This window comes from Trachinotus anak, unplaced genomic scaffold, assembly GCF_046630095.1.
Source record: "Trachinotus anak isolate AG129_WGS33_773 ecotype Australia unplaced genomic scaffold, CSIRO_AGI_Tana_v1 ptg000010l, whole genome shotgun sequence".
NCBI lineage: Eukaryota > Metazoa > Chordata > Actinopteri > Carangiformes > Carangidae > Trachinotus > Trachinotus anak.
Window position 1 is genome coordinate 17503008 of NW_027273861.1, and position 27055 is coordinate 17530062.

Here is a 27055-nt window from a genome sequence, read left to right on the forward strand (position 1 = left end):
CTGGGTGGATTATATCTTTTAGTAAAGTTGATTACTGGGACCCTTAACGTCAAAATTACTCTGTCCACCTCATCATTTTGTTGCCTTTTTGTTCCAATGTTTGAAATTTAAAATCACTTAGGTTTCTGACAATGACAATCCATATACAGTATTACGATGAGAGATACTCTTTTTCCATGTGCATTCTGTTGGTTTAATGCTCAGTGAACAAAATGTCTCAGGTTCTGCAGAGGAATCTGGGCCGTGGAGAGGAACTGCCTCCAGGTCATCCGATAAACAACCACTCCCGCAGCATTCCTTCACCACAGGTTATCGATGTTTCTCTGTACTTGCTTGAAGAGGGAACTAGGCCAAGTTCATATCAGTGCATTACAGCCACATATTGATTCTAAATTTGACTTTTTAACGATGTTGAAACAAAGGCTGGTGACTAAATGTGCTGCCTTCTCTCTGATGTGCCCACAGTCTTGCCATTGCCACTGCGGATTCAATATGACACCAACTTGACAGAAAATAATGTCCGCAGGAGAAGACGCTCTCCCTCCACTGACACTGAAGACTCCGTTTTGCCTCCAAATATTCTGACCGTCTCTCATCTCTCTTCTCTCAGAGACCTGGTGTCAGACAAGAAAATCACAGGTAGCACAGCAGCAGCACACCCTGAACACAGCATGATGAAATGTTATCTGACCTGGAGATGAGCAGGGCCAGCTTCTACATTTTCGTTTCACTCTGCTCTCATGTCAGATGGATACCAGGCAAGACCATCAGCTTTAATTTAGCCTTTTAAAAAGTCAACTCTGTGCTAGCATTTGTTGACATTCGTAAATCAGTTTAAAACTTTAGTCGTATCATCTGTGACCACACACCTCCCCAGTTTAACAGAACAGCTCCACTTCTTAGTGACATGCTTTTTTTTTTTAATGAAAGTTAAAATAACATCAGCTGGATAATGTATAGCAGTGAGTTACTTTTTTTCTGTTGAATCGCAGAACAGGTTTTGAAAATCATTTTTAGAAGAATCTTTTCGTAGACTTGGTAGTTCACAACCCTCCTGACACAATCTGATGTTTCCAGACACAGACCTACCTGGTACTACTCATCCCTTGGCTGGCATGAGTTTAAAAAAAAAAGAAACAAAATGTGTTTTTGAAGGCTTATAGGCCTACTAGTACAACAGTATAAGAGCAATAACACACAAAATCAAATCACTAAATCAATCACTGTTACACTCCACTCTAGAGGTTGAAACACTGTGTAGTACACTGCAGCATAATTTAAGGTGGTATGGATAGACCCTCAACGCAGGTTAAATCTTCAACCACAAGATGGCAGCAAAGGAATGACTTTCAGTTTGTGTTCAGTTTGTTTATTTTTATGCCAAAGCTTCTGAAGGCATTCACTGTTTCCTATGAGGGTTTTGTCCCAACTGGATGGAAAAGCATGAACAGCAGTTAGACTGTTTCACATGAACAAACATTTCCTCATTCTGTGTTTGCCCTGCATCAAAATGGGTGAAAATCCAATAGGAATAAATGAAATAAAAGTTGTAGGTTGGGTCAGTGAGAGAGCTAAATACTGTTGAACAGGTGTGTTCTGTCAAAGGGCCAGAGCCTTAAAAATAGCAACTGTGGCCAGAAGGGGGAGAGAAAGAAGGAAGCAGAGTGTATAGTCAGCCATTGTTTACCACATCCGCCCACATCCCTTTGGGCAGACCAGCATGGGATGGTAAAACATCTTCTCTAAATCCAGTGCAATGATCTTGAGTGTTTCCTTTGCTACTTTTGAATGATTTATTCCTTCAAGGAAAGACATCGTGTCACTGAGCACAATAAACCTGGTCTGGCTTAACCTCATAAGGCAGACTGAAAAACTGGGTGAAAAATATAAAATATTACGACTATATTATCAAAGAATCAAATGGAGAAAAAAACATGTGAAAGTAAGCATGGTTTTATTATGCTTTGAATATCAATTCCATTAAACCAAGGACAAACAAAATGAATGGGTGCTATCTGATCAAAGGCCAAAACCAGTTCAGTATAACCCAGCTAGCACAACTGTTTAACCCAGATCTGAATATAAACTGTTAAAACAGTTGTTTGTGTTATTTTTATATTCATGTGAGAGCTCCCCTTTATTTCTTTTCTTTTCTTTTGTTTTGGTTTAAAGTTCGTTTAGGTCTCCGTGTATCTCTCAGTGGACCAGATGAGCTCCTTGACCCTCAGCTCCTCCTCTCCCTGAGCAAAGAGGTCAGTAGATTACACAACACACCGAAATCATTTTAAAGACATACGACAGAATAGCTTTCAGTCATGGTGTCTGCTCAGGGAAGTGATACGGTGCATGTAGTTGGGAGGGATTAAAGATGTGTTAACCTACGAAATTAAAAATCAGTACTGGCGGAAAATAAATGAAATTAATATCAACAGTGTTTTTTCCCTCATGGGATACTACACTAAAAGACCAAAGAAGCAATTACATTATCAGCTACACCGTGATGACCTGACAAACAAGCAGCGAGATTTTGTCTGAAGAAACGCCAAACAACAAGCTCACTGCCCAAGTAATCGATGATTGCCGAGTCTAAAGGTCAAAGGCTGAAACCTGTGTGTTGGTTTTGGTAACTGTATGGTATATCATTTATTCATCGGTAAACAATGAGGCAATCCCACACAGACTCAAGCTATTTGACTGAAGACTGACTTACTATCAGACTGAAGTTATTTCATTTGTATTTTAATCCATGAACTTAGTGGCATTTCAGACTGACAGCACCTTTTAATTACAAAAGAGGCATGAGTGGATTAAAGGATTAGAGTCTGGAGAACTCAACTGTTGACTGTTGATGTAGTGGAGGGTGGAAGGCACTGGAGAGGTCAAGCGTCACTAAAACTATTTTTGACAAATATGTGGAAGAAGCGGGGGAGACAATTAAAGCTCTTGTGTTGAAGTTGGTGCTTGTGACTGTCGTGTCCTTGTTTTTTCCTTTCTGTGGGAAGCCAGGAATCTACAGCGCTGGACAGAAGGCAGGTCTCTTTTCCATGAGAATTGTGGGAATAAAAAAGACGACCTCTACACCCTGAGATTTCATCATCCACAGGCCATCCCAGGATCTCTCGCATTACTTATGAGAACTTAATAAAAAAAAATAAAAACTTTGCTCTTTATTCTGAAAGCCCATGTTACTGCTATTATATGATTTCATTTTCAGATCAATGTTTTGTGTTTAATTGTCCATTAAAGATTAACTTCATTGTCTTGGGACAATCCTGTGTTGCATGCAGCGACTGACAGTTGACTCCGCCCAATTGAATGGATCAGCCAATAGCAACACACGCTGAGTATTTACTCCCTCCCTCTTACGGGTGTTCATGATGACCGTGAGGAAGTTTTTCTGCACTTCACCGGTCACTAAAGCAGCAGTGGACAATTTTCCGGTGCATTGAAAATAAAAGCGTGTCCGCGCAGCCGTGATTGCGCAAGAATGGCAGACCCGGAGTCCCTGGAGGACACGCTGCCCGAAGAGGACAGGGAGTTTCAGAGGACTATAGCTCTGATCGGAGGTAAAGAGAAGATTTATTTGGTCAGCGATGCCTGTCAAAGTAAAGAGGTGGACGCGGATGACGCAGGGATATTGCAAGAGTTCATACATGACATGTTTCAGAACAGCGGCCATGCGAGCAGCAACGGGCAGCCCCACTCATCTGATTCAAGCAATCGCGGCGACACAGCAAGTGCAAACACACACAGCTGCAACAAGACAGAGGCAACCAAATGTAATGAAATACCTCTGACAGCGAGGCCCGAGGGTTTGGATTTGAGAGCGTGTCCGGTGGGAGAGGACAGGGAGAAGGAGAAGCGGCCGAAGCGCAACGGCAACGCTCAGAAGACAGCGAGGAGGAGGGCAAACATTTACAGCCTGAAGCGAGCGATAGACTCTCCCATCATCATCTTCATCTTCAGACAGACATTTGTCAGCAAAGATTCCAACGCAGTGTGCTTAAAAGAGATCCTGAAGGACGTAAGGGCGCGTACGAAACGTGCCAGAATCGCCCGACCTGCCCTGATTGGATTAATACGCGCCAGACAGGAGAGCGCCGAAACGCTTAGGTGTGCGCAACTCCTGGAGTGTCTGATCCGCTCGGTGTTCCACAAACATCCGCCAGAGACAATATGGGCCGGCTGTTTCATACCGAAGACAGAGGACAAAATCCTCAGCATCAAGCAAAATGCCTGCAAAGTCATACAGTCATCTCAAACAGCAGGTGTAATAACACACATTGTCCATATTCTTTTAAGTAGCGTGTAATTCGTTAGATGTGATGTAAAACTTGTGAAATCTTAAGTTTGCCTGAATGCAATATTATTATTATTATTATTTTTATTTTTTTTTTGTTGTTGCTCAAACACACGTCAGCAGGGCAGATGCTTGTTGACATGAAGTTTGAACCCCAGGCACCATGCAGCTTTGATCTGAAATGATGAGTCTATTGCGCAGATATCAATGCCATGACTCATTTACTGATAGGGGAATAGTGAGGCCATAAATAATGAGATAAGTTCACCAAACCTTTAGAAAACCATAGAATCACTCCAAATACCTAAAGGAATATAATAGGTAGTTATTTTGATATCTCAGGTGATAATATGCCTTTGTTTATGATGGGGTAATTGTAAAACCACTAGTCACAATTTAAGTTCCTGCAGAAATATTTGGCAAACACTAATTTGTGTTGGTGCACTCCATTATGTAGGTCAACCCATGACATTCACAAGACCACACACTTCTGCACACATTTTCCTTCCCAGGCATGGCTACAAAGGCCCAAGAACAATAGGAGCATTCATGACACAATCAGTCCCTTACATAAGCTGCCAAATGGTTAAATACTTTATTATTGCCTTTTAGATAATACCAGGGATAGAGGGAACCCGCTTTTCTGGCCATTCCAATGTTTGTTCTGGCCTCAGAGAAGAGGAGCTGGAGGCCAGGCCAACAACTCTACAATCACCAGGCAAAGAGGTAGAGGTGCACGCACCATCCCAAAGTTCAGTCTGACTGAGCGAGATTCTTTTCTTTTCTTTTGCTTTATAATTTATACAACAGCCTATTCCTGTTCAGGGTTCTCCTCAGATTGGAGCCTATCCCAGATTACACTATTTGGGCAAAAAGCATGGATACAGATTGCCAATCTATTATCAGGCCAACAAACAGAGAAAGACATTCACACATTACATCTCCAAAGACTCTTTGGATCAGGCTTCATGAATTGGTGAAAAAAAACAAAACTCTGTGCTAGAGGAAGCAGAAGAGACCAGCTTCAGTGTAGCCACAAAATATTCAGCATTTTGATAAAACAATGACTTAATTTCTTTTTTCAGAAATATAAGAAATGTTCTCCTCTTACAATCACTGCCTGTCTATCTTTAGGTGGTATGTACAAATGGAAAAAACTTTGTGAACTCAGGAAATCACTGTCTGAAGCTGGAGCAGATGAGGCAGGTTGAAAGAAAATGAACGAAACAAAAGTAAATTGAAACACTTACAACAAAATAACTTCTGTAATGGACTGACCAGATTCAATCTATACACAACAGTGTTAGAGCACATTAAATTGATATTATCTAGATAGATAGATAGATAGATAGATGCTTTATTATTTGATGGAAAAGACTACAGCACTGCATGTAGGGAGCAAAGAGAAACAGCTGAAACACACTGCAATCTGATTTACATCAACTTCAGTAAACTCAGTTCCTCTGTCAGTAACTGTACTTCAACTGTTTTTCAGGGGACACTGGAAGTGTAGAGGAAGGCATCCCTCTGAAAACCAATTCCATTACTGTTAGGCACCATGTGGACAGAGAACCAGCTGGAGGGAACAGCTGATGTCAGGACCCATGACCTTTTGCTGCAGGCCTATCACTGTGGACCATTCTGCTTTTACTGTGAAGAGAAAAGTTGGCCTGACGGTGCTACAGAACTTTATATTATAGTATTTCTTCATGGTGCTCGATATCCTCACTGCTCAGCCAACATGATCCTTGTCTTGAAGCAATATGTTGTTGAATGGTCAACTCTGCTGCCATCTTGCTGATCTACACATTGTCTTTGATATCTAATGGTTAGTCACAAAGGGATTTATTGTGTATGTGCAGAGGCCTTCAGACAGAAACTTTCACTTTATCTTATTACAGGGAGATACAGCAGAATGGTATCATGTTACAGCATAAGTATGCCTTTAACATGATCCATAGTCAAACACAAGATTACCTACTGGACAAAGAGGGCAACTGCACCATGGGCCTCAAGACCTACAAGGTTTACTGTGTTACTGTTTGTCAACTGCTTTATGCCAGATAAACCAGTCAAACATTTATTTGGGAATATGCGCCATTAAAGCACAATATCAACTGTCAACACTATCACTGTACCTGACTGTGAAGCCTTATCCTGAAAAGGATCCTTGTGTAAAAATCTAGTTTTTTTTAGACCTACATTTTGTTTTACATATATACTCACGAAGCGCTGTATCAGCTGTATTATTATTTACTATTCACCTGCTTATTCATGCAATTATCCAATCAGCCAATCATGTGGCAGCTAGTGCAATGCATAAAATCCTGCAGATACAGGACAGCTTAATGTTCACATCAGAATGGGGAGCCCCACTGTGACATCAGTGACTTTGACTGTGGTTTGATTGTTGGTGCCACGTTGAAGAAGAGCACCACGTCAGGTTCCGCTCCTGTCAGTCAAGAACATGTATCTGAGGCTGCATTAGGCTCAGGCTCACCAAAATGCTGCATACAGGATGTGGTTTCAACCAAACCTGCCTTGTGTCAACACTCAAGGCTGGTGGTGGTGTAATAATGTGGGGGAATTATTCTTTGGCACGCTTTGGGCTCCTTAAAACCAATTAATTATTATTTGAATACCACAGCCATCTGAGTATTATTGCCAATCATGCGCATCCCACTATGGACATAATTTACCATCTTCTAATGGCAACTGCCAGCATGATAAAGATAATGAGTTCAGTGAACTTCAGAGGCCCCCACAGTCATCTGATCTTACTCCAGTAGAACACCTTTGGGATGTTTTCCTACTGAAAATGAGATTTGTAAGGGGCCCAGCTCTTTTAATTTTATTCTAGCCATGGTCAAGCGATATAATTTTTCCCCCTTTTTTTAAACTTTCATTTATCAGGATTTTGTGCCTTAGATCAGTGCTACTGACAACAGCATTATCTTTAACAGAAATGGTGCAATCTGCTTTTCACTTTTAGCAGTAGTTAATGTAAGTTACAAACTGATCTGTCTATTCATATAAATAAACACATTTAAACTTGTGTGTATCTCTGTTGAAAAGGACATTTTCTACCTGTTCTTTCACCAGACTAAAAATCAGATATTGGGAGATTTACAGGTCAACTGGTATGTAAGTGGAAACATCCCTCAGCCAATACTGAACTACCATGCGTTACTTTTGCCAACGCGACAGCCTAATTGTATTACTGAATTCAATGAGCTTCATGTTAGACAAACTTTCTTTTTTCTGTGTAAACTCTTACGTTCATACAATAGAAAAGGCAGAGCTCAATGCAAAGTAAAATACCACAATATGAACACCAGAAGAGACAAATATAGTTGCTAAATGAATAGTACATAGCATTGTTTTTTTTTTCTTTTCTTTTTTTTACTCACTAGTCTCTATTAGAAACTATTAGAAGAAGCACATAAAAGTGTGCAACACCAGTCAATAGGCTACATCAGTCTTACCAATAAAGGTAATCTTTAAATAACGACACCACAAGACATACATATACTATGTCATCATAAATAATAGAGACTTTGCCTTAATTTCATTAATCAGAGCCTGGATAAAAAGGTTCGCTGTGGATATAAAATTTGGACCAGATTGATCATGTACACTCCACTGTGGTCGTTGAATCCAAACAAGACATTTTCCCATGTCAGAAAGAAAGCATGATATTTTGGAAATAACAAAGTCAGCAAATCGCATAAACAGCATAAATGCTTTTAACGAGATGGTTGTAAGATAATGACTTGAATCTGTGAATCAATTTAAAGGTTATGACTTTTACTTTATTACTGATCATATGTTTGTGGGAAAATATATATGATAATTTTCAAACAAATGGTGGAGACAAAGTTATTCCACTACAAAACAGCATAACAGATTTCACATCTTGTTTTTCATGGAAGTAAAGTAATTCTGTGTATGCATTATCGGGGTGTTTATAACGTACAAGGGCTCCCTTACTGCTTTCATGGGACTGCTTACTTGATGACTGTTTTTTTTTTTTTTTTTTTTTGATGATGATGCTCAGTCAAGTGCATCGCATGTGTGGTACACAGACAAGCCGGTCCATAAATACGTTATATTACAATATTTCCATAATTATTTTTAAATGCAATTTGAAGGTGTGAGATAATATTTCACTTCATCAAGAAAACACGGTTTGGTCCAATGGACGAGGATATAAAGGGTAGTATAACAGTTCGCGCTGTCTTTTTAGTCAGGCGCGAATGAGGCCATGCAAACCGGAGGTCCTTTAGAAGGGGACTTGCGGCGGTGTTGGACAAAAAGAAGTTAGCAGCGGCTGCAACTGATTTTTCTGTGTACTTCAACTGTTTTATCTTCTTTATTTCCCCCCAAACATCGCACGGAATTCCGCCGTCGTATCAGGATCTTGGGGCTGAGGAGGGAATAAAGAGCCAGTCATGATAACATCTGCCGGTAAGTCGTAAAAAGTGTTTTTATTTTGGTAACCGTGGCTTTAGCTAGCTGCCATTGATTTAGCTGAGTCACACAGCTAATGTAGCAATAGGCAGGCAGCCGTTCACCGGTAACAGATAATAAATCCATCAAAAATGTTTTTCACGAAGGAAAACTCTTTGAAATGTGTCTTTACTGTAATGAGGCAGCGATTTTAACCACTTCAAGGATATTAGAATATAAGATTTTATAAAAAAGTTGTAGAAACAACAATGCTAACTGTGTTGTACAGTTTATGTGCTGCTCACATAATAAGATGTTGTAGTCCGTTTTTATGTAAACATAGGAACGGTTTTCATCTCGGTAATGATTCACAAGAAAACAGGTGTTATACTGTCTTTTGTCCCTTTTAATACATCCTGCTGTCAGTCTAGATTTTCAAAATACGTTCAGTTTTACGATGCTCTTATTGATACAACTCAGATTAAATTCAGATTATTGTAATGTATCATTAAATATAGCTGGTTATCCCTTATTTAAATATTCCCACTTTGACTATTTATTTACTGAAAGGGTAATCTTTAAGTCAACATTTTGAGCTCTTGGCCAAAGTACTTTTTGTTTTACTTCCATTTAACTAGAGCTGAGACCATTAATCTATTAATCAATCAGCAGAAAATTTGAAAATGGATTTTTATTTAATGTCAATAGTTTCAAGATTTTTGATGGATTATGTAAACATGTAAAATTTAAGTTCATTTAGTATAAAGGTTCCACAATGCATTTTATCAAAAGCTTCATAACCAATAAATAGAATAGTTAAAAACTGATAAAGTGAACAACTAAAATTTACACAAAGTAACTTTTACTTAAATCATACTGTGTCACTAACCATTCTGACTTCATAGGGTAAAGGGTCAACTACAAAAATGTTCACGAAAACATAAACCACTAAATAACAGTGAAAACTATTCAGCATAAAAGCAAGCTTTATAGTTGATTTTGCTTAAAGGATGATAGCTATTGATATGTTGACTGACAAAATTTGAAAAGGAAAAACAATACCCCCTCTATGTATTAATGTTATGTAATTCACTGGACCCCTTTTCAATATAATTTATGTCTTGTAAAAACGTTTGATATTTCAAATCTATGTATGGACGAAAAATAAGGTATATTAACTTTTTGAGTCAAACAAGCATGTAATCAATTTTGTTTTGTTTTTTTTAGCTGGAATTATTTCACTCCTTGATGAGGAGGAGCCACAGCTCAAGGTAAGAACTGCTGGCTGAGTGATGGACCAGTTACCTGAGGACAACAAACTCCTATATCATGTCATGTGAAACATTATTCAGAAGTATAGATATTACTTGCAAGTGTGGTTTTACTTACTGGTAAAAGCAATCAAATTGTAGGGCACTGGTCCCTCATGAACTGGTAGTATATGGGATAATGAAGGGTTAAAATGATCTTCAGGTTTTCTAATTATTGTTATAGTCAGCTTTGAGAAGTATTTGAAGAATATAACACCGAAGTTGAAGCTCAGTATGAAATGTACCTTCACATAAATAGAATGAGTGAACTGTGCTGGATGTTAATTAATGACAGTTTCAATCTGTGAATGTGGTAAATGATGTGAGTGCAACATCTGTTTCCTTTGCAGGAGTTTGCTCTGCATAAGCTAGACTCCATTGTGAATGACTTCTGGGCTGAGATTTCAGGATCAGTAGATAAAATGTAAGTATAACTACTATGAGCCTGGAAAGTATAACTGGCTTAAGAATGTTACTATAGGCTGCTGCTTTTTTTATTTCTGTGTTTGCAATAGGGAGAAATGTTTAACTACTTTAACTCGTAAGTAAAAAATAACTTGTCTTGTAAGTGGTGACATAAACAAGGCAGTATTGGCACATATCAGCAGGTGCAGACAAAATGTAGCAGGGCAATGCAGTTTGCCGTTTACATGTCTGTGGTGTTTATGATTGAGGAGGTCTCTTAAGCAGATCTCTGACTCCTTTCTAGTGTCAGAGGTTACTGCTCTATGGCATAAACTGCTCTGTGGGTCATAGAAAACACAGTTTCTGTTGGTTTGGGCATACATGTAAATTCAATAGTAATACAAAAATATCTCTTGTTGGTGTAAATTTTCAGTCTCATAACCGTTTATTCACAGCGAGGTCTTGTATGAAGATGAAACATTTCGGAGCAGATCATTTGCTGCCCTGGTGGCCTCCAAGGTTTTCTACCACCTTGGAGCCTTTGAGGAATCTCTGAACTATGCTCTTGGTGCTGGAGATCTCTTCAATGTCACAGATGACTCAGAATATGTGGAGACCATCATTGGTGAGTGATAAAACACAAACACTTATTTACACTAATTTACCTAACTTACCTGGTTTTCTAGTGATCCTGTGACATTTCTGTTGTTCAGAGACTGCTGTGACCCTGACACTTCTGCCACTGTGAAGTAAATAACTTTAATGAAAAAAAAAAAAACAAAAACAATTTCTTAACATCAGTTTACAAAACTGGCAGGGCTTTCTGGTAAAGAAAGACAGTAAACTACATACGGAATAAGATCATTTGACTTGAACTACATTGCTGAATCCAAGAGTGAAATGGAGACCCTCTTTTCATCCCTTTTTTGTGTCTCATAGCCAAATGCATCGACCACTACACCAAGCTGCGGGTGGAGAATGCAGAGCTGCCAGAGGACGAGGAGAAGAAAAGCATTGACCCTCGCCTTGAGGGCATTGTCAACAAGATGTTCCTGCGTTGCCTTGACGATCACAAGTACAAGCAGGCCATTGGCATTGCCCTGGAGACCAGGCGCCTTGACATGTTTGAGAAGACCATCTTAGAATCGGTCAGCAGCTATTATCACTCAAAGCTGATTTGATATTAGTTTGGAATGTCTCCTGCTACCTTTAATAGTGAACAGAATAGCCCTGAGTCTTTTACAGACGTCTAGCATACTTTGCATAACAATGCCTCAAAACTTCTACAGAGCTCATGAGAATCAGTTTATTATAATACATAACTGGCTTAGAATTGGTTTACGTTATTTGTACAGGCATTATTCTCATACGAGAGTCTAGATTTTGATGCTGACTGTCCAGAACTACTCGTGCCGCAAAACACATTGATAACTGTTAGTTCTTTCTTTATCTACTCATGCAGAATGATGTGAGTGGCCTCCTTGCCTACAGCCTGAAGGTGTGCATGTCCCTAATGCAAAACAAGAAATTCCGTAATGAGGTGTTGCGGGTGCTGGTCAAGCTCTACATGAACTTGGAAAAGCCTGATTTCATCAACGTCTGCCAGGTAAACATAAAGCATTTAAAAGTCAGAAATTCAGAATTATTACAATTATCGCTATTTTGATGTTTGCTGTGTTTTCCATTAGTCACTGATTGTTGGAGAATTTTAACATGTACTTTACACTTTTTGTTTTTAATTTACTGAATACTCAACATGTAAAATATTATTTCTCTTTGTTAGCTAACTCTGCAGTATCCCTGAGTCATACCAACAGCTGTTCATGTAGTTTATGCATTATCCTAGCAGTTATAGGTACTGATCTTGTGTATTGCTGTACATAAACAAAACTTGATTTTTCCAAAAACTGTGAACCTAAAATCCCTCTCAAATCTTTTTTTTTTCTCCACACCTCTCTAGTGCCTGATATTCCTGGATGACCCGCAGGCTGTGAGTGACATCTTGGAAAAACTAGTGAAGGAGGACAACCTGCTGATGGCCTATCAGATCTGCTTTGATCTGTATGAGAGTGCCAGCCAGCAGTTCCTCTCTTCTGTCATCCAGAACCTGCGGACTGTTGGAACACCTATTCCCGCAGTTCCTGGCTCTACGAATACAGGAACTGTGCCCACGCCTGACAAAGACAGGTGGGCAGGGGAAGATAACAAGAACACACTAGTACCTAGGTTGAGGCACTGTGTCTGTGGTTCCTGTTCACAAGGGCTTAGGGCTTTTTCACTGCTCATGGGTCTGATTTTAAGCTTTATAAAATGTCTTTCCGTGAGTCTGCAAACCTGCATGGTGTTGCCCATAATTAGTAACAACATTGAAGACAGTAAATATGGACACAAGGAAGGTCGTCAAGCACTATGCAGAACATTGAACATACTAGTAGAAAGTTCAGATAATAAGAGTCAGAATATTTTGCTATCTTTTTTCTTTTGTGTGTATCCTTTTTCGTATAGCATTGAATCTACCCACTGAAATGAACTTAGGTCAAGTAGAGTAAATATATGGAACCTGAGGTACTAAGTTAAACTCTACCTAGGCCTATTTTAGGCATCAAGTTAGTTACTTGTAATGATGTGAGTCAACACCAATGAAAGTTGTTTTTTGTGTATTGCAGTGATGCAATGGAGACAGATGACAAGGCTGGTAGCTCCCCCGCTGGGAAGCCAGCAGAAACGGTACGCTCTTAAGATTGTTTTGTTTGTTGTTGTTTTGTACTGCAGCACTTTTGGGATACCAGGTGCCTGTTGTCCAAATCAAACTTTGATTTGGTTGAAAGATCATCATATTGCTTCTCTGTGTTTTTGTAGAAAGATGAGCCCAAAGATCAGAATGCCAAGATGATCAAAATCCTTAGTGGGGAGATGGCCATTGAGCTGCATCTGCAGTTCCTAATCCGAAATAACAACACAGATCTAATGATCCTCAAAAACACAAAGGTAATGTAACAAGATGAATTTGTTAAAAAACATAATTGATAATAAACTATTAATAAACATAATAAACAGTTGTTTGTGTGCTCAGATGAACTGCAGATTGTGTCACTGAATGTGTTGTTACAGCTTCCTCATGAGCTTTTTACTCTCTATTATTCCAGGATGCAGTCCGAAATTCCGTCTGCCACACAGCCACAGTTATAGCCAACTCTTTCATGCACACGGGAACCACAAGTGACCAGTTCCTCAGGTAAATGTGTTGTCATAATACAACAATCTATTTCTTAGATTGCATAGAGAGACATTTAGACTAAAGTTTTTGTTTGTGCTTTTGTAGAGAAAACTTGGAATGGCTTGCAAGAGCCACCAACTGGGCAAAGTTCACAGCCACAGCAAGTCTGGGTGTCATCCACAAGGTAAATTTATGTCAATATTTTTATATATAATGCAAGTCAAAAAAAACATAATTTTATTCCAGATTGTTTATTAATTTTGAACGCAACATGTTGTGTTTTTCAGGGCCATGAGAAAGAGGCACTCCAGTTAATGGCCACGTACTTGCCGAAAGACACCTCCCCTGGCTCAGCCTACCAGGAGGGAGGAGGCCTGTACGCTCTGGGACTCATTCATGCCAACCATGGCGGGGACATTATTGACTACCTGCTCAGTCAGCTCAAGAACGCCAGCAATGATGTGAGTATTTTGATGTATTTTACTTTCAGAGCTGGTTTATTGTCAAATATGTAGTTTAATGTGAGTCACAAAATGAATGCTAAAAGAGGGGAATCATTTGTTTTGAACTGGATAATTAAAAGACAATTTATGTCCACAAAAAGTATAGTATTTAGACAGCTAGAGGAGTGTAGCTGAGGCCAGCAGGTAGTTGAAGTCGCTGCATCATTTGGTTGGTTTTCTGTTTTGTGTTACATCTCTTATGGTCTGCTTTCTTTTCTTGCACAGATTGTCCGTCATGGTGGTGCCCTTGGCCTTGGCTTGGCTGCATTGGGCACAGCCAGACAGGATGTTTACGACCTCCTCAAGTCCAACTTGTACCAGGATGATGCTGTCACCGGTATGTAGACAGCATTTTTAAATAGCAAGGTGGCTAATCAGTTTTGGTCCTTACTATTCTGCTTACGAAAAATAACCTTTTAACAATAATCTATTAGTAGTATTTTTACTTTCTGCTTGTCGCGATCTGATTATTAATATTGATTAAATGAATCAGCATTGAAATTGTCTGAAAAAGAATGATATGTGGTCAAACAGACAAAAACAAGAACTAAGAAACTAGTGTCTCCTGTGTGCTACAGCTAGTGATTTTGCTACATGCCTTTAATACACAGAAACTTACTGACGTCTCTCACTTGTCAGTCACTTTGGATAAAAGTGTCTACCAAATGAGTAAATGTAATGAGCATAGCCGTTTAATCTAGTTTAGTAATGTACACTAACAAATATCATGTAACCTCCCAGGTGAAGCTGCAGGCCTGGCTCTGGGCCTGGTCATGCTGGGCTCTAAGTCAGCCCAGGCCATTGAGGACATGGTGGGCTATGCTCAGGAGACACAGCATGAGAAGATCTTGCGTGGCCTAGCAGTGGGAATTGCCCTTGTCATGTATGGACGTATGGAGGAGGCTGATGCACTCATTGAGAGTCTTTGCAGAGACAAGGTAAGGCTGAAATGCACTCAGAACAAGAGTTGCTTTACTTTCCAAAGTCAATGAGGATTGCATTAGACTATTTTATTTTTGCGGGACTGGTGCAGCTTATGCCTATAGTAATGCCATATATGTGGAATGGCTGGATGAATTCAAAAAGAAAAAGACTTTTGGAGGGTATTAAAAAAACTCTGTGTCCTATTAGGTCATTACACTCCATAAACCCTGCAAATGGAAGTTCTGATATTTGATGCACTGAGTCCTGCACGTACTCGTACAACCCCAGGTTGTGTTTGTGTATTTGTATGGGAGGCTCTTCCTCTGTACTGTGAGCCAGAAACCATTCTATAAGGACTGGATATGGGAAATGACTCAAATTATGTTTATTTTAATTGTATATCACAAAGACTCAAAGTTCTGCTTCCTCTCACTGTCTATGATAGGACCCCATCCTGCGGCGCTCTGGAATGTACACTGTGGGAATGGCCTATTGCGGCTCCGGGAACAACAAGGCCATTCGACGCCTGCTACATGTCGCTGTGAGTGTTTCTTCAAAACACAGTATTTCACCCAGTGGAAGACAGTTTTATCATTCTGGCAGTAAAGCAGATGCCAAGGGCAATGGCCGCGGCTGTGTAACAGTAACTGGCATCATAATTCATATTACTTAATGTTTATTTAAAAAAATTATACTATCCTCTGTTAGGAGTAAAACATATGATTGTCCTTGAATGATTAGACCGGCATTCATCTTAATCAGTGTTGCTCCTAACTGTTTGTGAAATGGTAAAAAGAAGAAAGTTTTTGTTAAAACCAATGCTAATTGATAGAACTACCAGAATTCAGTGTTGGGGCTAACAATGAGAACTGGTTTGCCACACAGCAGTTTAAAATGATGACACTGCAATTTAAGGATTCATGTGTATGTCATTCACTGTGCTTTCAGTGGCTACATTTGCAAACGCAACATATTTGAGAGGTGTGAACAGTTTAGCATGTTGTCCTGTAGGTGGTGCCTTTGTACAAGCTAAAGCTATTGGATGGCACAAGAGTAGAGCATGAGCCTCGTACTGTGACCCATAAGGGAGCTAAATCATAAAGGTTGCTTGCAGGATTTGATGAGTTGGTTATCAGCTTCGGTTATTTGACTGCTTTGCTTATCTTAATTTAGGTGAGTGATGTGAATGATGATGTCAGAAGAGCTGCTGTCGAGTCCATCGGCTTCATCTTGTTCAGGTAAGATCCACATGGGATGACTTGAGCAGTAAACACTGTTCAGTTTCTTTACATGCACCAGAGGCCTCTCTCATTGTTGAGTATTCAGTGTAATACTCTCATAGGTTGTCTAATGTGCTTCTCACAAATATGTCACAGTAATCTTTTTTTTTACTGTTTCCTGCTTTTCATACAAAACTACTTAAATAACTAATTTGTCCTTATTTAAGAGGAAACAGTAAAAACACTGGCTACATTCACGACTGGACTTAAGCACGGTGTGGGCACAGCACTGCTTATTTGTAATCCTGTTTTATTTTTTAAAAGTAATCATTTATTTTGGTTTCTGTGGCCCTGCATCAGCCTAATTTTTAGTTTTGTACTGCTGAAGAGATGCACTTAGACATTAACACCTTCTCTTTGGTGTGATAGGAGAATTTAGATGCACTCTTGTCTAGAATTTGTAATAACTTCCTGGTCTTCATGGAAGGTATTCCTCTGTCAGTGTAGGCTGAACGTTCTTGTCATTGTCACTCACACATTTTCTTCCCCTGTCTATTAATAGGGATTTAGCCATCAGAGACCAGAGCAGTATTAAACAGAAAGCCTAGCCAGTGCACAAATATCTTGGTGTACATTTTTAAGCCCAAAAAAGGCTATGTGATATTCTGTGATCAATTGGCCGCTAGATAAACCTTGTGTAAATCTTCGCAGTGTTTAGAAAGACTTCTGAACCAGAACAATTCAGTTGGCCTCTTCTTCTCCAGCTTCCCCCCCTAATGGCTCAAGGATAACTCCCTCCACTCTCACAACATGCACACTTGCACAGAATCAGGACACCTCCAACTTTAAATGTCTTAAATTTCTTCTTTTCCTACTAAATCAACAGAGTTCCTGTTAGTTATCAATGAGACAGGTGTGGTCTAAGTGAAAATAAAACAGTGACACTTGCATACCAAGCTCAAAGAGCCCTATCTACATCTCATATTTGTTGCACCATTGATTAAGCACTGTCAAATTCGTATTTTGTTTACCTTGTTGAATTTAGGCTGTTTAATTATATGTATTTGGAAGTCTACAGAGCTTTTGCTTAAAAAAAAAATTAAAATCTGTTGTTATTTTTAATTGTAAAGGGTCTGGACAAATTGCTGCCGAATACACAGTCCTACAGTTTTCTTAATTCTCCATTTAAATCTACAACCCCGTAGATTTGTTCCAATAGTCTTTTTATTAAATGATCTCTGGTGTTTATAGTAAAAAAATATATATATTTCTTAGTGTATTGAGTCTTTTAATTAACAGTATTTACAGATCCTTTAAGGCAGTTTGGTTATCTCCCATTGTGATTGTGCTTTGGTCAATGTGGTCCATGAAGGAGGCTTTTATACTTATAAAATAAATAAAATTAAAACAGTATAAAAGTGCAGACATTGACAGTGAACACATACTCTTGGAATTGGTACAGTTTTCTCTCAGTTCAGCAACACAGAAAATATTTTTTATTGAACAGGTTTCCATTAGGTTTCCATTTATTCGGTATTTTGTCCTTTCTTTATATACAGTCTTATATTTGGAAACCTTTTAACATGTCAAAACATCAGACTGCAATACTCATACAAGAGCGATTCTCAAAGGTCCAGCAAATACACTAAGTATCATATTAAGAGTGCAATGCATTGTGCAATGCATGTGTCTGTTGCAAAAGAGATTTGAAAGGTATAGTTGTGGGTGTCTTAAAATATAAGCATGTAGTCTGCTATGGTTTACAGCATATTTAGACAGCCCAAGTTAAAAGGATCAGCATAGAAATATATTGTATACTGCATTTGTAGAGTTTATAGGCTGTCATAGTGTCTTCATTCCTCAAATTATTGTCTGGTGGTCTGAACTTTGTTGAATTTTGACCTTTGATAGAATACATCCTCACACTCTGTTTGTGTCTGCTATGAACAGTCTTGCTGTCTGAGAATTCACAGTGTGAAACGGGATTGTTTTTAAGCACCCACCAAGTATTTTGACCATATATATTCATAAATATAATGAAGGAGTTTAACTTATGGATGAGAAATAACATTTAGTGTTTTTCTGAAATGACATACTTTTTGATTTGTATTGTTGATCAAATTGAGAGCAACAGCAGGTTCCACTTAGGCATTTTGAATTTTGATTCTAGCATTTTGTCTTTAAAGAAATATAAAGTTTGCATCATAAATCTGATCCACTTCAAGTGCTTCCTTTTTAATTGGATAATTTTTTCAAGGAGCCCTATACGCAGCTAACATGTTCCTCCTGCTTACCGTCTTCATTGTCAGTCAGAAGCATTGTGTCTAACACGACACCACTGGATGTCTGTGCAGGTGATTGCCGACACCTTAGTGGACTTTGATAGCTCACTGCTCCAATGCCATTCCTCATTCCTCGTTTCATGAACAGTTTAGAGTTTTCTGCCATAGAAGACCGGAATGAAATCCGTGCTAGGGTGCGATCTGCATTTGAGGCCCTTGGTTGTGTTCCTGGCACATGACTTGCAGAGTTTTTGTAATTACAGGTGATATAACGTGTGAATGCTTCCCTAAAGGTTTTGTTAAATAGGGTGTAGACCAGTGGGTTGATACCCGATGACACATAACCGACCCAAACAAAGATCTCCATGAGGCGGGCGATTACATTAATGTCACAGCTGGTGCATAGCACAGAGGTGATATTAGTAATGAAGAAAGGGCACCACATTACTACAAACAGAAGGAAGACGATGCCTAGCACCTTTGAGGCGCGCTGCTCATTGCTTAGAGTCTGCATTGACTTCTTGCCCATTGTAGACATTCTGCGAAAGGACATTTCCTCTCGTGTAGGAGAGTTCATTGTTCTTGTGTTTGGTTTTTCTTGCATTCTGGGAAGTCTGCTGTCTAACATGTTCAGTTGCTCAGCTTGAGGTGAAGTCACACCCTGTTCCCTTTGAAAAACTGTGGAGACTGTCGGGTAGCTAAAGCGCTGAGTCACCTTTGACCTGAGCAAATAAACCTTTTTGCGCAACACCTGGACGGTAAGCAGGTAGATGACCATCATGATCGTCAAAGGGATGAAGAATGCTGCCAAGGAGCCGAACATGATGAACTCTCGGAAGGTGTCTGTTTTCAGCAGGCATGTGTGGTTACTGTTGAAGGTGATGTTGTTGGGAAGATGGTAGTTCTTAAGCCCCTTAATTGGAATTGGGATTGCGATACCTGGAAAATGACAACACCAGTTAGTATTGGCAAAATGTTTTTTTTGTTTGTTTGTTTTATTATAACAGTGATGATCTTTTCAACACCAGCTAGACTAGTGTTTGTTTTTCATCTCAGGGAAAGGTTCCTGTGTTTAGTTTGTGATTTCTTAAGTATGAAAGTAGCAGTAATTGAAAAAACATTCATGTTTCATGAGAGGGTAGTATAAAAAATACCAATGCAAGTTCTGCTTGCAGGAAATCCTTTTTGTTTTTGAAATCAAGTAAAGTAATCATCCATGGTCTGCCATGATGCCTCTTAAACAGAGCAAGAGTATACAGTCAGGGTAAAAGCTGCTGTCAGCAATGTTAAGTGCTGCTCCCTTCATTCCATCTGATCTTCTGGTTTTACTCATGAAATGAAGCTCAAATGAAACCAAACCCGACGGCCAAAGGAACTGCACTTTTACCGATCTGAGAACTGGGCACTGAGCAGTAATGCCTAAGTGAAATGGTCCAAAATTTTAGGCTTTAGTTTCTTACAGGAAAGCTAAAATTATTAGCCGCTCCTGAATAATGAACCTAGACCTATGAAGGATAAATGCAGAAAAGTGCTGAACTCAGTATGATTTTTGATGATCAAGAGGACTTGTAAGCAGCAATCCAATCCTTCTTTGAATGCTTTCTATTCTTAAAACTTCCATTCTCAAAACTATAAAGTGACAGTCTTTACAGATTTTTTTTTTTTTGCAGCTTTTGTTTGTCTGCAGGAGTGTAGATATGAACTACCTTTTTTCCCCTCTTCTTTTGAAATGGCTTAATCCTTTAGATTTTTGGACACTTGGATAGAGCCAGAAATAAACACCAAACAATTTGGGCGGTTGCCGTTGTGGTCCTTAACTTATGAGGTGTTTTGTCAAGTTTGCAGGTAACCATATTGTTACTAGTAACAAACTTGCTTTGGCTGCACAAACTACATTGACCTTTGAAAAAACTCCAATGTATAGGAAATTTTATGGGACCTTTAGAGATGTTACTGATAATGTCTTAAGGGGATTAAGGCATTATCAGTAACATCTCTAAGGTTCAATGTGACTGATCCTCATCACCCACCTGTTATTTCACATGTACAATGTAGTTTACAGGTTGCTGTTTATATAGTATCTCTTTTTTATTGGATCTCGCAAATATTTCTGAGTCTGTAAACAAAGTCTGTCCATTGATTTTTATGTCAAGAAATCAGACTGCTCCTGATAAACACGTTTTGCATAAAGTTAAATCTGAATGAATGTGCTTACAAATGGATATGAGCCACACCAATGCAATCTTCACCATCGCTTTGGCCCTAGATTTGTACTGGCTGTGTTGGATTGGCTTCTTGATGGCAACGTAGCGATCCAGTGAAATGGCGCATAGGTGCATAATGGATGCGGTAGAAAACAGCACATCAAGGAAGAGCCATATGGGGCAGAGGAACTCCGGAAGAGGCCAGCCAGAGTCTAAAGAGAAGATAAGAAGGAAATTAATCCAGTAAGATAGTAAAATGTTGGCTTGCAGTTGCTTTTTATGCTTCGGCACCAGTGGCAGCCAGGGCCAGAGGCATTATGTTTTTGGGTTGTCCGTGCATCCATCCTGTTATGAACACATTATCTCAGTAACACCGTGAGGGAAATTCTTCAGATTTGGCTCAAATGTTCACGTGGACTCAAAAATGAACTGATTCGATTTTGGTGGGCAAAGGCCAAAGTTCAAGGTCAGGGTCAGATTATTGTGAATGAGATATATCAGGAACGTCCAAAGGGAATTTCATTGCATCTGGCAGAAACTTTCACTTGGACTCAAAGATGAACTGATTTGAATTTGGTGGTCAAAGGTCACTGTGACCTCACAAAACATGTTTTTGGCCATAGTTATGGCGCAAATTAATACAAATGCCTAATAGGAAAAAATGAAGTGATGAAATTCTAAATCATAATGTTCTGCAAAATCACTTTTGGCCATTATTCAACGCTTTAACTCAGGAACAGAAGGGGAGATTGTGACTATATTTCCTGCACCTTGGCTGTTTGGTGGATGCATACAACCACAAGGCAGTAATTCTAGTTTCATAGATCATTTGTACAATTGGTTATCTGCGGTAGTGTCGCTACATTTAGTAACTCCTATCATGTATAACTACAATGTATAACCCATCTTCATTGCAAAAAAGAACTTCGAGTTTTGCACAGTGCTGGTTATGGGAGATGTACCACAATGGCATAACATTAGAAGTAACACTCATGCAAAAGATTGGTGTTTGTTTATCTCTGCGAGGAATGACTTTACTGGAAAAAGGAGGGTTCTCTGACTGTTTATGGAGCTACAAGCTCTTTATGTAGATGTGCTGGAGACCATGCTCAACAGTAGTGTTTATTTTCTGTTCCAGGCATAAAATTGGCAAGTAATTGGTCTGGCTTTTGTCCCGTCACCCATTAACATTGCAAAAGACTGTTGATGGAAATATTCCTTTACATAATTTTCTTTTTGTTATGCCACCCCCCCCCCTTCTTTTCTTCCACAACTTTCTTGTCACTTTTGGAGGAATTTTTGAGTCATAGTTTTGATTAGGTTTCATCTGGTTGGTTTATTCATTGACAAATACTTTACTCACTCTCAAAGTAGACCCATTGTATCTTTTTTGCGAAGAGTTTAGTCCCATGCCTAATTCAATAAACATTTGCATAGCTGTAGTAAGGGACATCTTTTTATTGTTTAATTAAATTGAGATGTCCTCTGTAAAAATCTATTTCCTGCATTAGAGCAAGTGAGTTTGTATTTGTTTCATGGTGTTGTGTCACAATACCATGAAGTCGAAATAATTACATTATAGTGCAGGCTTTTTGAAAGGAATAGCCTCAAGTTTATAAGCAAACAACTTTGTGTATATATTCTATTTCTTATCATCCCAGAAATGTTTGTATGCCACAGTATTTTTGTTCTGATATATTGGTCTAATACATTTTCTTTTTTGTGGCCTGTGTTTCATATAAGCATATAGGTCATTGCACAGTACAAAAAATCCTCTGACCCACAGCTCTTTTAATAAAAGAGATGCAATTAGAAAGGTAGAGAACCAAATAATTTGTCCTTTCAAAAAAAATCTTTTAGATAGTTTTTCTGTCACCCAGTGCAATATTTTACACTGCTCACATTTTAAACATCAGATTTGCTTGTATGCATTGAATTCATCTGTCCAGCAGATGTGGAAAATGCCTGGCAGTGCTTACAGGTGTAACTGTAATCCAGGCACATTCTTGTCTTGGCTTTTAGGTTTAAATTGAAGCACTTCCTTGAACCTATTTACACTCCCATGAAATATCAAATGCTTCTTGACCTTGCAGTAACCTTGATCTTTAATCCAAAGCCATTCTCTGCCAGTTTCGGGAACTGGGGAGTGTTTGGTGCTTTGGAGTAATGATGTTCTGCTGATTAGACAGTATACCCTGTCCTGCACTGCATTACTGTGTGTTTCTCATGAGAAACTGAACCTCTGTCTTGCAGTTTGAATGTCCATACTGTGGATAGCCCTGCTATGCCTCACACCAGCCTTTCACACAAACAATGTTTGTGCATGTTTATGTCCCCATGACCTCTCCTTTCACACCTCAGTCCTGTGAGCTTAATCTCCCTAAAAAGGAGAGTAATGTGAGAGTAACACCTGCTTGAGTCTGATATATATTTGCCTAGTGAAGAATATATTTCCAAGATTTATTTTTCCCACAAATGCAACATTTTAGCAGACATAATTATTGCTGTAATAAAGAGAAAACTCATTGGTGAATCATTATTTAACTGCCATTAGCTATGATTTATATATATTTGTTCAGAATTATTACAAGAATTTAATCACTTTTAAACTTTAAATTTTTTACAAATTCTTACATTTTGCACTGCTCCTCTACCAACCCAAAAAATGAAATGGGTCTATTTTAAATGAAGCTGTACTCATGCTTTTCACAGTCAGAGAGATATGCCCGTAGGCAGGCATGAATGCTTTTACACTTCACTGCGTTGGTTCCCAACCTAAGGACCAGCGCTTTATATTACCTTTTTTCCATATTTGTCTCTGTTTCTTCTGATGATATACTGGGTAAGTTTTAGTCTCTCAGCCTTCTCAACCCCCTCAATTGAGGCATCTTTTAAAGGGGAAAAAAAATGTAGGGAGGCGTGAAACTTAACGGTCAAGTTGCTCCTTTATCTATTTTGTAAATTAAATACATTCACTATTTGATGTCAAAACCCTGTCAGTTGTGGTTCTTTTTTACAGCAAGCATTTGGACATGATGTTGCCAGGCAGATTTATTACAAGCATGGATATAATAGTAAATTAATTGCATTGCTCTTGCTTATGTGCCCTCTGCATTAAGATAAGATGCGCAGTTTGAATTGTGCAAGCCTCTCAGTGTAACACATCAGTTCTCATGGAGAACATGTAGTTTTAGAGTCAAACTACATATAGCCCGTTGTCACACTATACTCTTATGTGTGAGACATAATTAGGATCTGGCTCATTATCCTCCATTTGAATTACTACGGAATAAATACTTGGCCGTAGCTCTGTATTTTGTAGTAGTCTAAGAATGTAGACAATAGGAATTAAAATAAATTCCTCTGCAGCTGTATTTAAACAGCACTGTCACTGAAATTAAAATTAAATGGTTATCATTTTCACATTTTTTTCTTTGTGTAATGATCCCCCAGACTAGTAGTTCAGTCCAAGCTATGCAACTGCTACAATAGCACTGCCAGAGGAAGTAGCATGTTTATTGCACACTATCGCTTGTTGTATTTCATCTAGAGTAATTTGTTTAGAGAGAGTTGCGATTGTATCTAGTGTTCCTCACAAACTATTTTTATCCCTTTTTGCTACCCATAAGCATGCTGGTTTGTTTTTCTTGGTAGATTAATGAGGCTAATAAAGGTTATACAATTTTCTGTTGAAATGGAAAATTGTAAAATCCCCATCCCACAGACACACACTCACTTCTACACTCATTTCAAAACATGTTTGCCTTGAACAGTTGTTAGGATTGGCTTTCTGGGTTTTATAGGGTTTTTTTTTAATCCAGGTCTGTTTAAAACCAGTCGGGCCATGGGGATTAAAAGCATTTATTGTTTTTATATCGCAAAGGTTTGTTTCAAAGATGAGAGATAAAGTGAGGTTTTCAAGCGCAAAGGCCCCATGCTAAACTTACTGTAGAGAATAGTGATGAGGGCAATGGGCATCACTAGGAGTCCCACCAGCAAATCAGCCACAGCAAGTGACATCAGAAAATAGTTGGTGGCGTTCTGCAGCTTCCTTTCAAGGGACACAGCAAGAATTACTAGGATGTTGCCTCCAATAGTGGGGATGATGACCATAATAATAAGTAGGGCAGCCCATTTCAGCTGAACGCCAGACTCTTCTCCTGGTCGTGAGCTGTTAGTCTCAAGTGGAGCCACGACTGCCTGAGACATGGTGCTGCAGAGGTTACAGCAGGCCTAAGCGTGGATCGGGGCTCTGATCTTCCTGGTGTTGGACACTCGGTCAGCATGGTCACTGGGTCCCACAGGCAAGGGCAGAGGGTAGGGCGGGACAGCTCAGGGCCAGTAAACGGGGTGTGTCATCCCTCGTTTAGTGAATAAACCAAAAGGAATAGCTTGCAATTGGTAGAGGATCCACTGAAAACAGGTCCAACTCTACGGACTCCAGTGCTGGCAATAGTTCCAACACGATAAGTACTTCCACAGTAAAATGTTAGCAGGGGTCCTCACTTTCCCAGGCGGTTGGAGCTCTTGTCATCCAATGCATCCTTTTAAAAGGACAAACAGGTCAGTTAAGGGAACTGTGATATCTTGTTACAGATTTGTTGTAATTTCTCAGAATGTTTACATTATGAGATGTTTATGGTCATGAATGAAGAGAGTCTTTCCTGTGTAGGGATTATTACAGTTTCCACATTATGACAGAGAAATTAACTGGAAAATATAGGATATAATGGCTTAAATGCTTTTTCCATCTCTGCTGTGTTACTCAATACTTTATATTAATCATGAAAAACAGAGGTTGGATTTTAAAAGCACTTAAAAACCTATTTTATGTTTTAGATAAAAGGCACATGACTTGTCTCACTGTCTCCAGTCTAAACTTGTACATAAAGATAAACACACCTTTACGTGTGGAATGGATTACACAACATCACACCCGATGAATAAGTAATACAACTTGGTGTAGTAAGCATTATTGTGATTCTGCAAAAGTTTCTTACCTGCTCCTGAAGGTAAAATTTGTTGCACTTTGTCGTGTCAACTCTTGAAGTGTTTTCCAAAGCTGCTACGTCTCTCATAAATGCCAATGCAACATTTTTTTTTTTTTTTTTTGCTCTGGAGGACAGTGCAGCCTAACACCCACTGCATTTCAGTCTTTGCACACCACCATGTTTTTAACACCCTCTATCTCATCTTTATATTTCCACCCTCCCCAAATAATAACGTGACAGAGAATGCCCTCTCTCAGCAGCAAAACCTAAATCTGTCTCTGTCTGAAGCAGTCCATGATGTGGAATTTGTTTTGCTTCCACATGCTGGACGAACCCCCAGTCTTGCTTTGCATCACCTACCGCGATCACAGGTTTAAAACTTTCAGATGTTGTGGCTTGCCAGCCTCTCTCCCATTCCCAGTCGCTACCTCTTGTTCACAGCCTGTGATCAGCTCGCGCTCTCTCCAGCCTTGTTCGCTCTCTCACTCTCCCCTCCCTCCTCGTCGTCATGCCCGTGAGTCAGACTCTGTACAAAACAGATGAATGTCTTCATGCTGGCAATGTGCCAGTGGTTCTGGGAGGTAATTTCCTTCAACACAGCCGTCCCAATGTTTATATTTGTCACTTTCTGTTCTCTCCTATTTGAAGCAAGCAGTGCTGGAGGAGGTAGTAGTGGTAGTAGTAGTATGGGGAGAAACCCTTGGGGTTTTGGTGAGGTGCATGTGTACTTTAAATTTTACATTTTGTCCTCAATGAGCTCACATTTTCAGTCTGCAGAAGTCATTTAAATAAGATCCTAATTTCATTTAGATGATTAAGTTTGAAATTTAGACCACATTTGTTTTTTCCTTTGATCTCCCTGCCTTAACAAGTTAAAATGTGTATTCTCTGTATGCACTCATTGTTTTACTTTTAAAAGCAGATGCAAGACATTAAAAGCAGAAGAAATAAACAATCTCTGGAGTTTACAGTAACCAGATGATGTTGAGTGATTCTCACAAGAAAATGTGAGAAATGCAGCCAGTAATCCCTCCCATTTGGGTCTGTATATCCTTAGGTCTCCCAGTAAAGAACTGTCCATAGTCCAAATGTTTTAGCTGAAACATGCTCCCTAATTCACTTAGTGATACTATCCTCATACGATACTGTTCTGGATGGGCTCCCTTTGGTCATCCTTTTCAAATAAGTTTAGTATCTTATGTTGCAGGAGAGGTTTAAAATTCTAATGTTTGTCAGAAGAAAGCAAGTGC

At 39.1% G+C, this 27055-nt stretch overlaps 3 protein-coding genes and 1 long non-coding RNA gene across 6 annotated transcripts in view; 3 read left to right on the forward strand and 1 right to left on the reverse strand.

The window, feature by feature from the left end:
• LOC139627254 (uncharacterized) overlaps nt 1-3248 on the forward strand; it is a 106987-nt gene extending 103739 nt beyond the window's left edge. Inside the window, exons 3-6 of one of the 2 annotated variants that reach the window (XR_011692541.1) lie at nt 222-308; nt 466-639; nt 2173-2252; nt 3003-3248. This is a non-coding gene — a long non-coding RNA (uncharacterized lncRNA). The remainder of the gene's footprint in view (nt 1-221; nt 309-465; nt 640-2172; nt 2253-3002) is intronic. The other variant, XR_011692540.1, reaches the window with a different exon arrangement.
• Nucleotides 3249-3393: 145 nt separating this feature from the next.
• On the forward strand, nt 3394-7355 carry LOC139627253 (uncharacterized). Its single transcript, XM_071488029.1, has 3 exons — nt 3394-4268; nt 4913-5026; nt 5796-7355. Exons 1-3 carry the CDS (start codon nt 3488-3490, stop codon nt 5891-5893), a joined length of 993 nt encoding a protein of 330 aa, XP_071344130.1. The 5' UTR covers nt 3394-3487; the 3' UTR covers nt 5894-7355.
• A 1233-nt stretch (nt 7356-8588) lies between these two features.
• Nucleotides 8589-27055, forward strand: part of psmd1 (proteasome 26S subunit, non-ATPase 1) — a 39667-nt gene continuing 21200 nt past the window's right edge. Inside the window, exons 1-16 of the mRNA XM_071488025.1 lie at nt 8589-8767; nt 9977-10020; nt 10410-10483; nt 10920-11089; nt 11404-11612; nt 11927-12070; nt 12425-12651; nt 13131-13191; nt 13324-13452; nt 13611-13699; nt 13787-13865; nt 13969-14142; nt 14410-14521; nt 14926-15122; nt 15554-15649; nt 16282-16346. Of these exons, the coding sequence (XP_071344126.1) occupies nt 8752-8767; nt 9977-10020; nt 10410-10483; nt 10920-11089; nt 11404-11612; nt 11927-12070; nt 12425-12651; nt 13131-13191; nt 13324-13452; nt 13611-13699; nt 13787-13865; nt 13969-14142; nt 14410-14521; nt 14926-15122; nt 15554-15649; nt 16282-16346 (1886 nt within the window). The 5' untranslated portion in view covers nt 8589-8751. The remainder of the gene's footprint in view (nt 8768-9976; nt 10021-10409; nt 10484-10919; nt 11090-11403; nt 11613-11926; nt 12071-12424; nt 12652-13130; nt 13192-13323; nt 13453-13610; nt 13700-13786; nt 13866-13968; nt 14143-14409; nt 14522-14925; nt 15123-15553; nt 15650-16281; nt 16347-27055) is intronic.
• Nucleotides 17802-26730, reverse strand: htr2b (5-hydroxytryptamine (serotonin) receptor 2B, G protein-coupled). 2 transcript variants are annotated; one of them, XM_071488028.1, is made up of 4 exons: nt 26166-26730; nt 24762-25358; nt 20826-21026; nt 17802-19549 (listed from the first exon to the last, which is right to left on the reverse strand). In XM_071488028.1, exons 2-4 carry the CDS (start codon nt 25021-25023, stop codon nt 18591-18593), a joined length of 1422 nt encoding a protein of 473 aa, XP_071344129.1. In that variant the 5' UTR covers nt 25024-25358; nt 26166-26730; the 3' UTR covers nt 17802-18590. The 2 variants fall into 2 exon arrangements, with proteins under 2 accessions (XP_071344129.1, XP_071344127.1); XM_071488026.1 differs by having other exon boundaries at nt 25815-26730.

Bases quoted from the DNA above. Each gene is read 5' to 3' on its own strand.
- LOC139627253 (XM_071488029.1), top strand. From the start codon at position 3,488: ATGGCAGACCCGGAGTCCCTGGAGGACACGCTGCCCGAAGAGGACAGG. The intron at 4,269-4,912 runs GTGTAATAACAC...ATTGCCTTTTAG, and splicing joins ACAGTCATCTCAAACAGCAG to ATAATACCAGGGATAGAGGG. The intron at 5,027-5,795 runs GTAGAGGTGCAC...ACTGTTTTTCAG, and splicing joins TACAATCACCAGGCAAAGAG to GGGACACTGGAAGTGTAGAG.
- htr2b (XM_071488028.1), bottom strand. From the start codon at position 25,023: ATGTCTCAGGCAGTCGTGGCTCCACTTGAGACTAACAGCTCACGACCA. The intron at 21,027-24,761 runs GTAAGTTTAGCA...TCTTCTCTTTAG, and splicing joins CCTCATCACTATTCTCTACA to ACTCTGGCTGGCCTCTTCCG. The intron at 19,550-20,825 runs GTAAGCACATTC...GTCATTTTCCAG, and splicing joins GGTGTGGCTCATATCCATTT to GTATCGCAATCCCAATTCCA.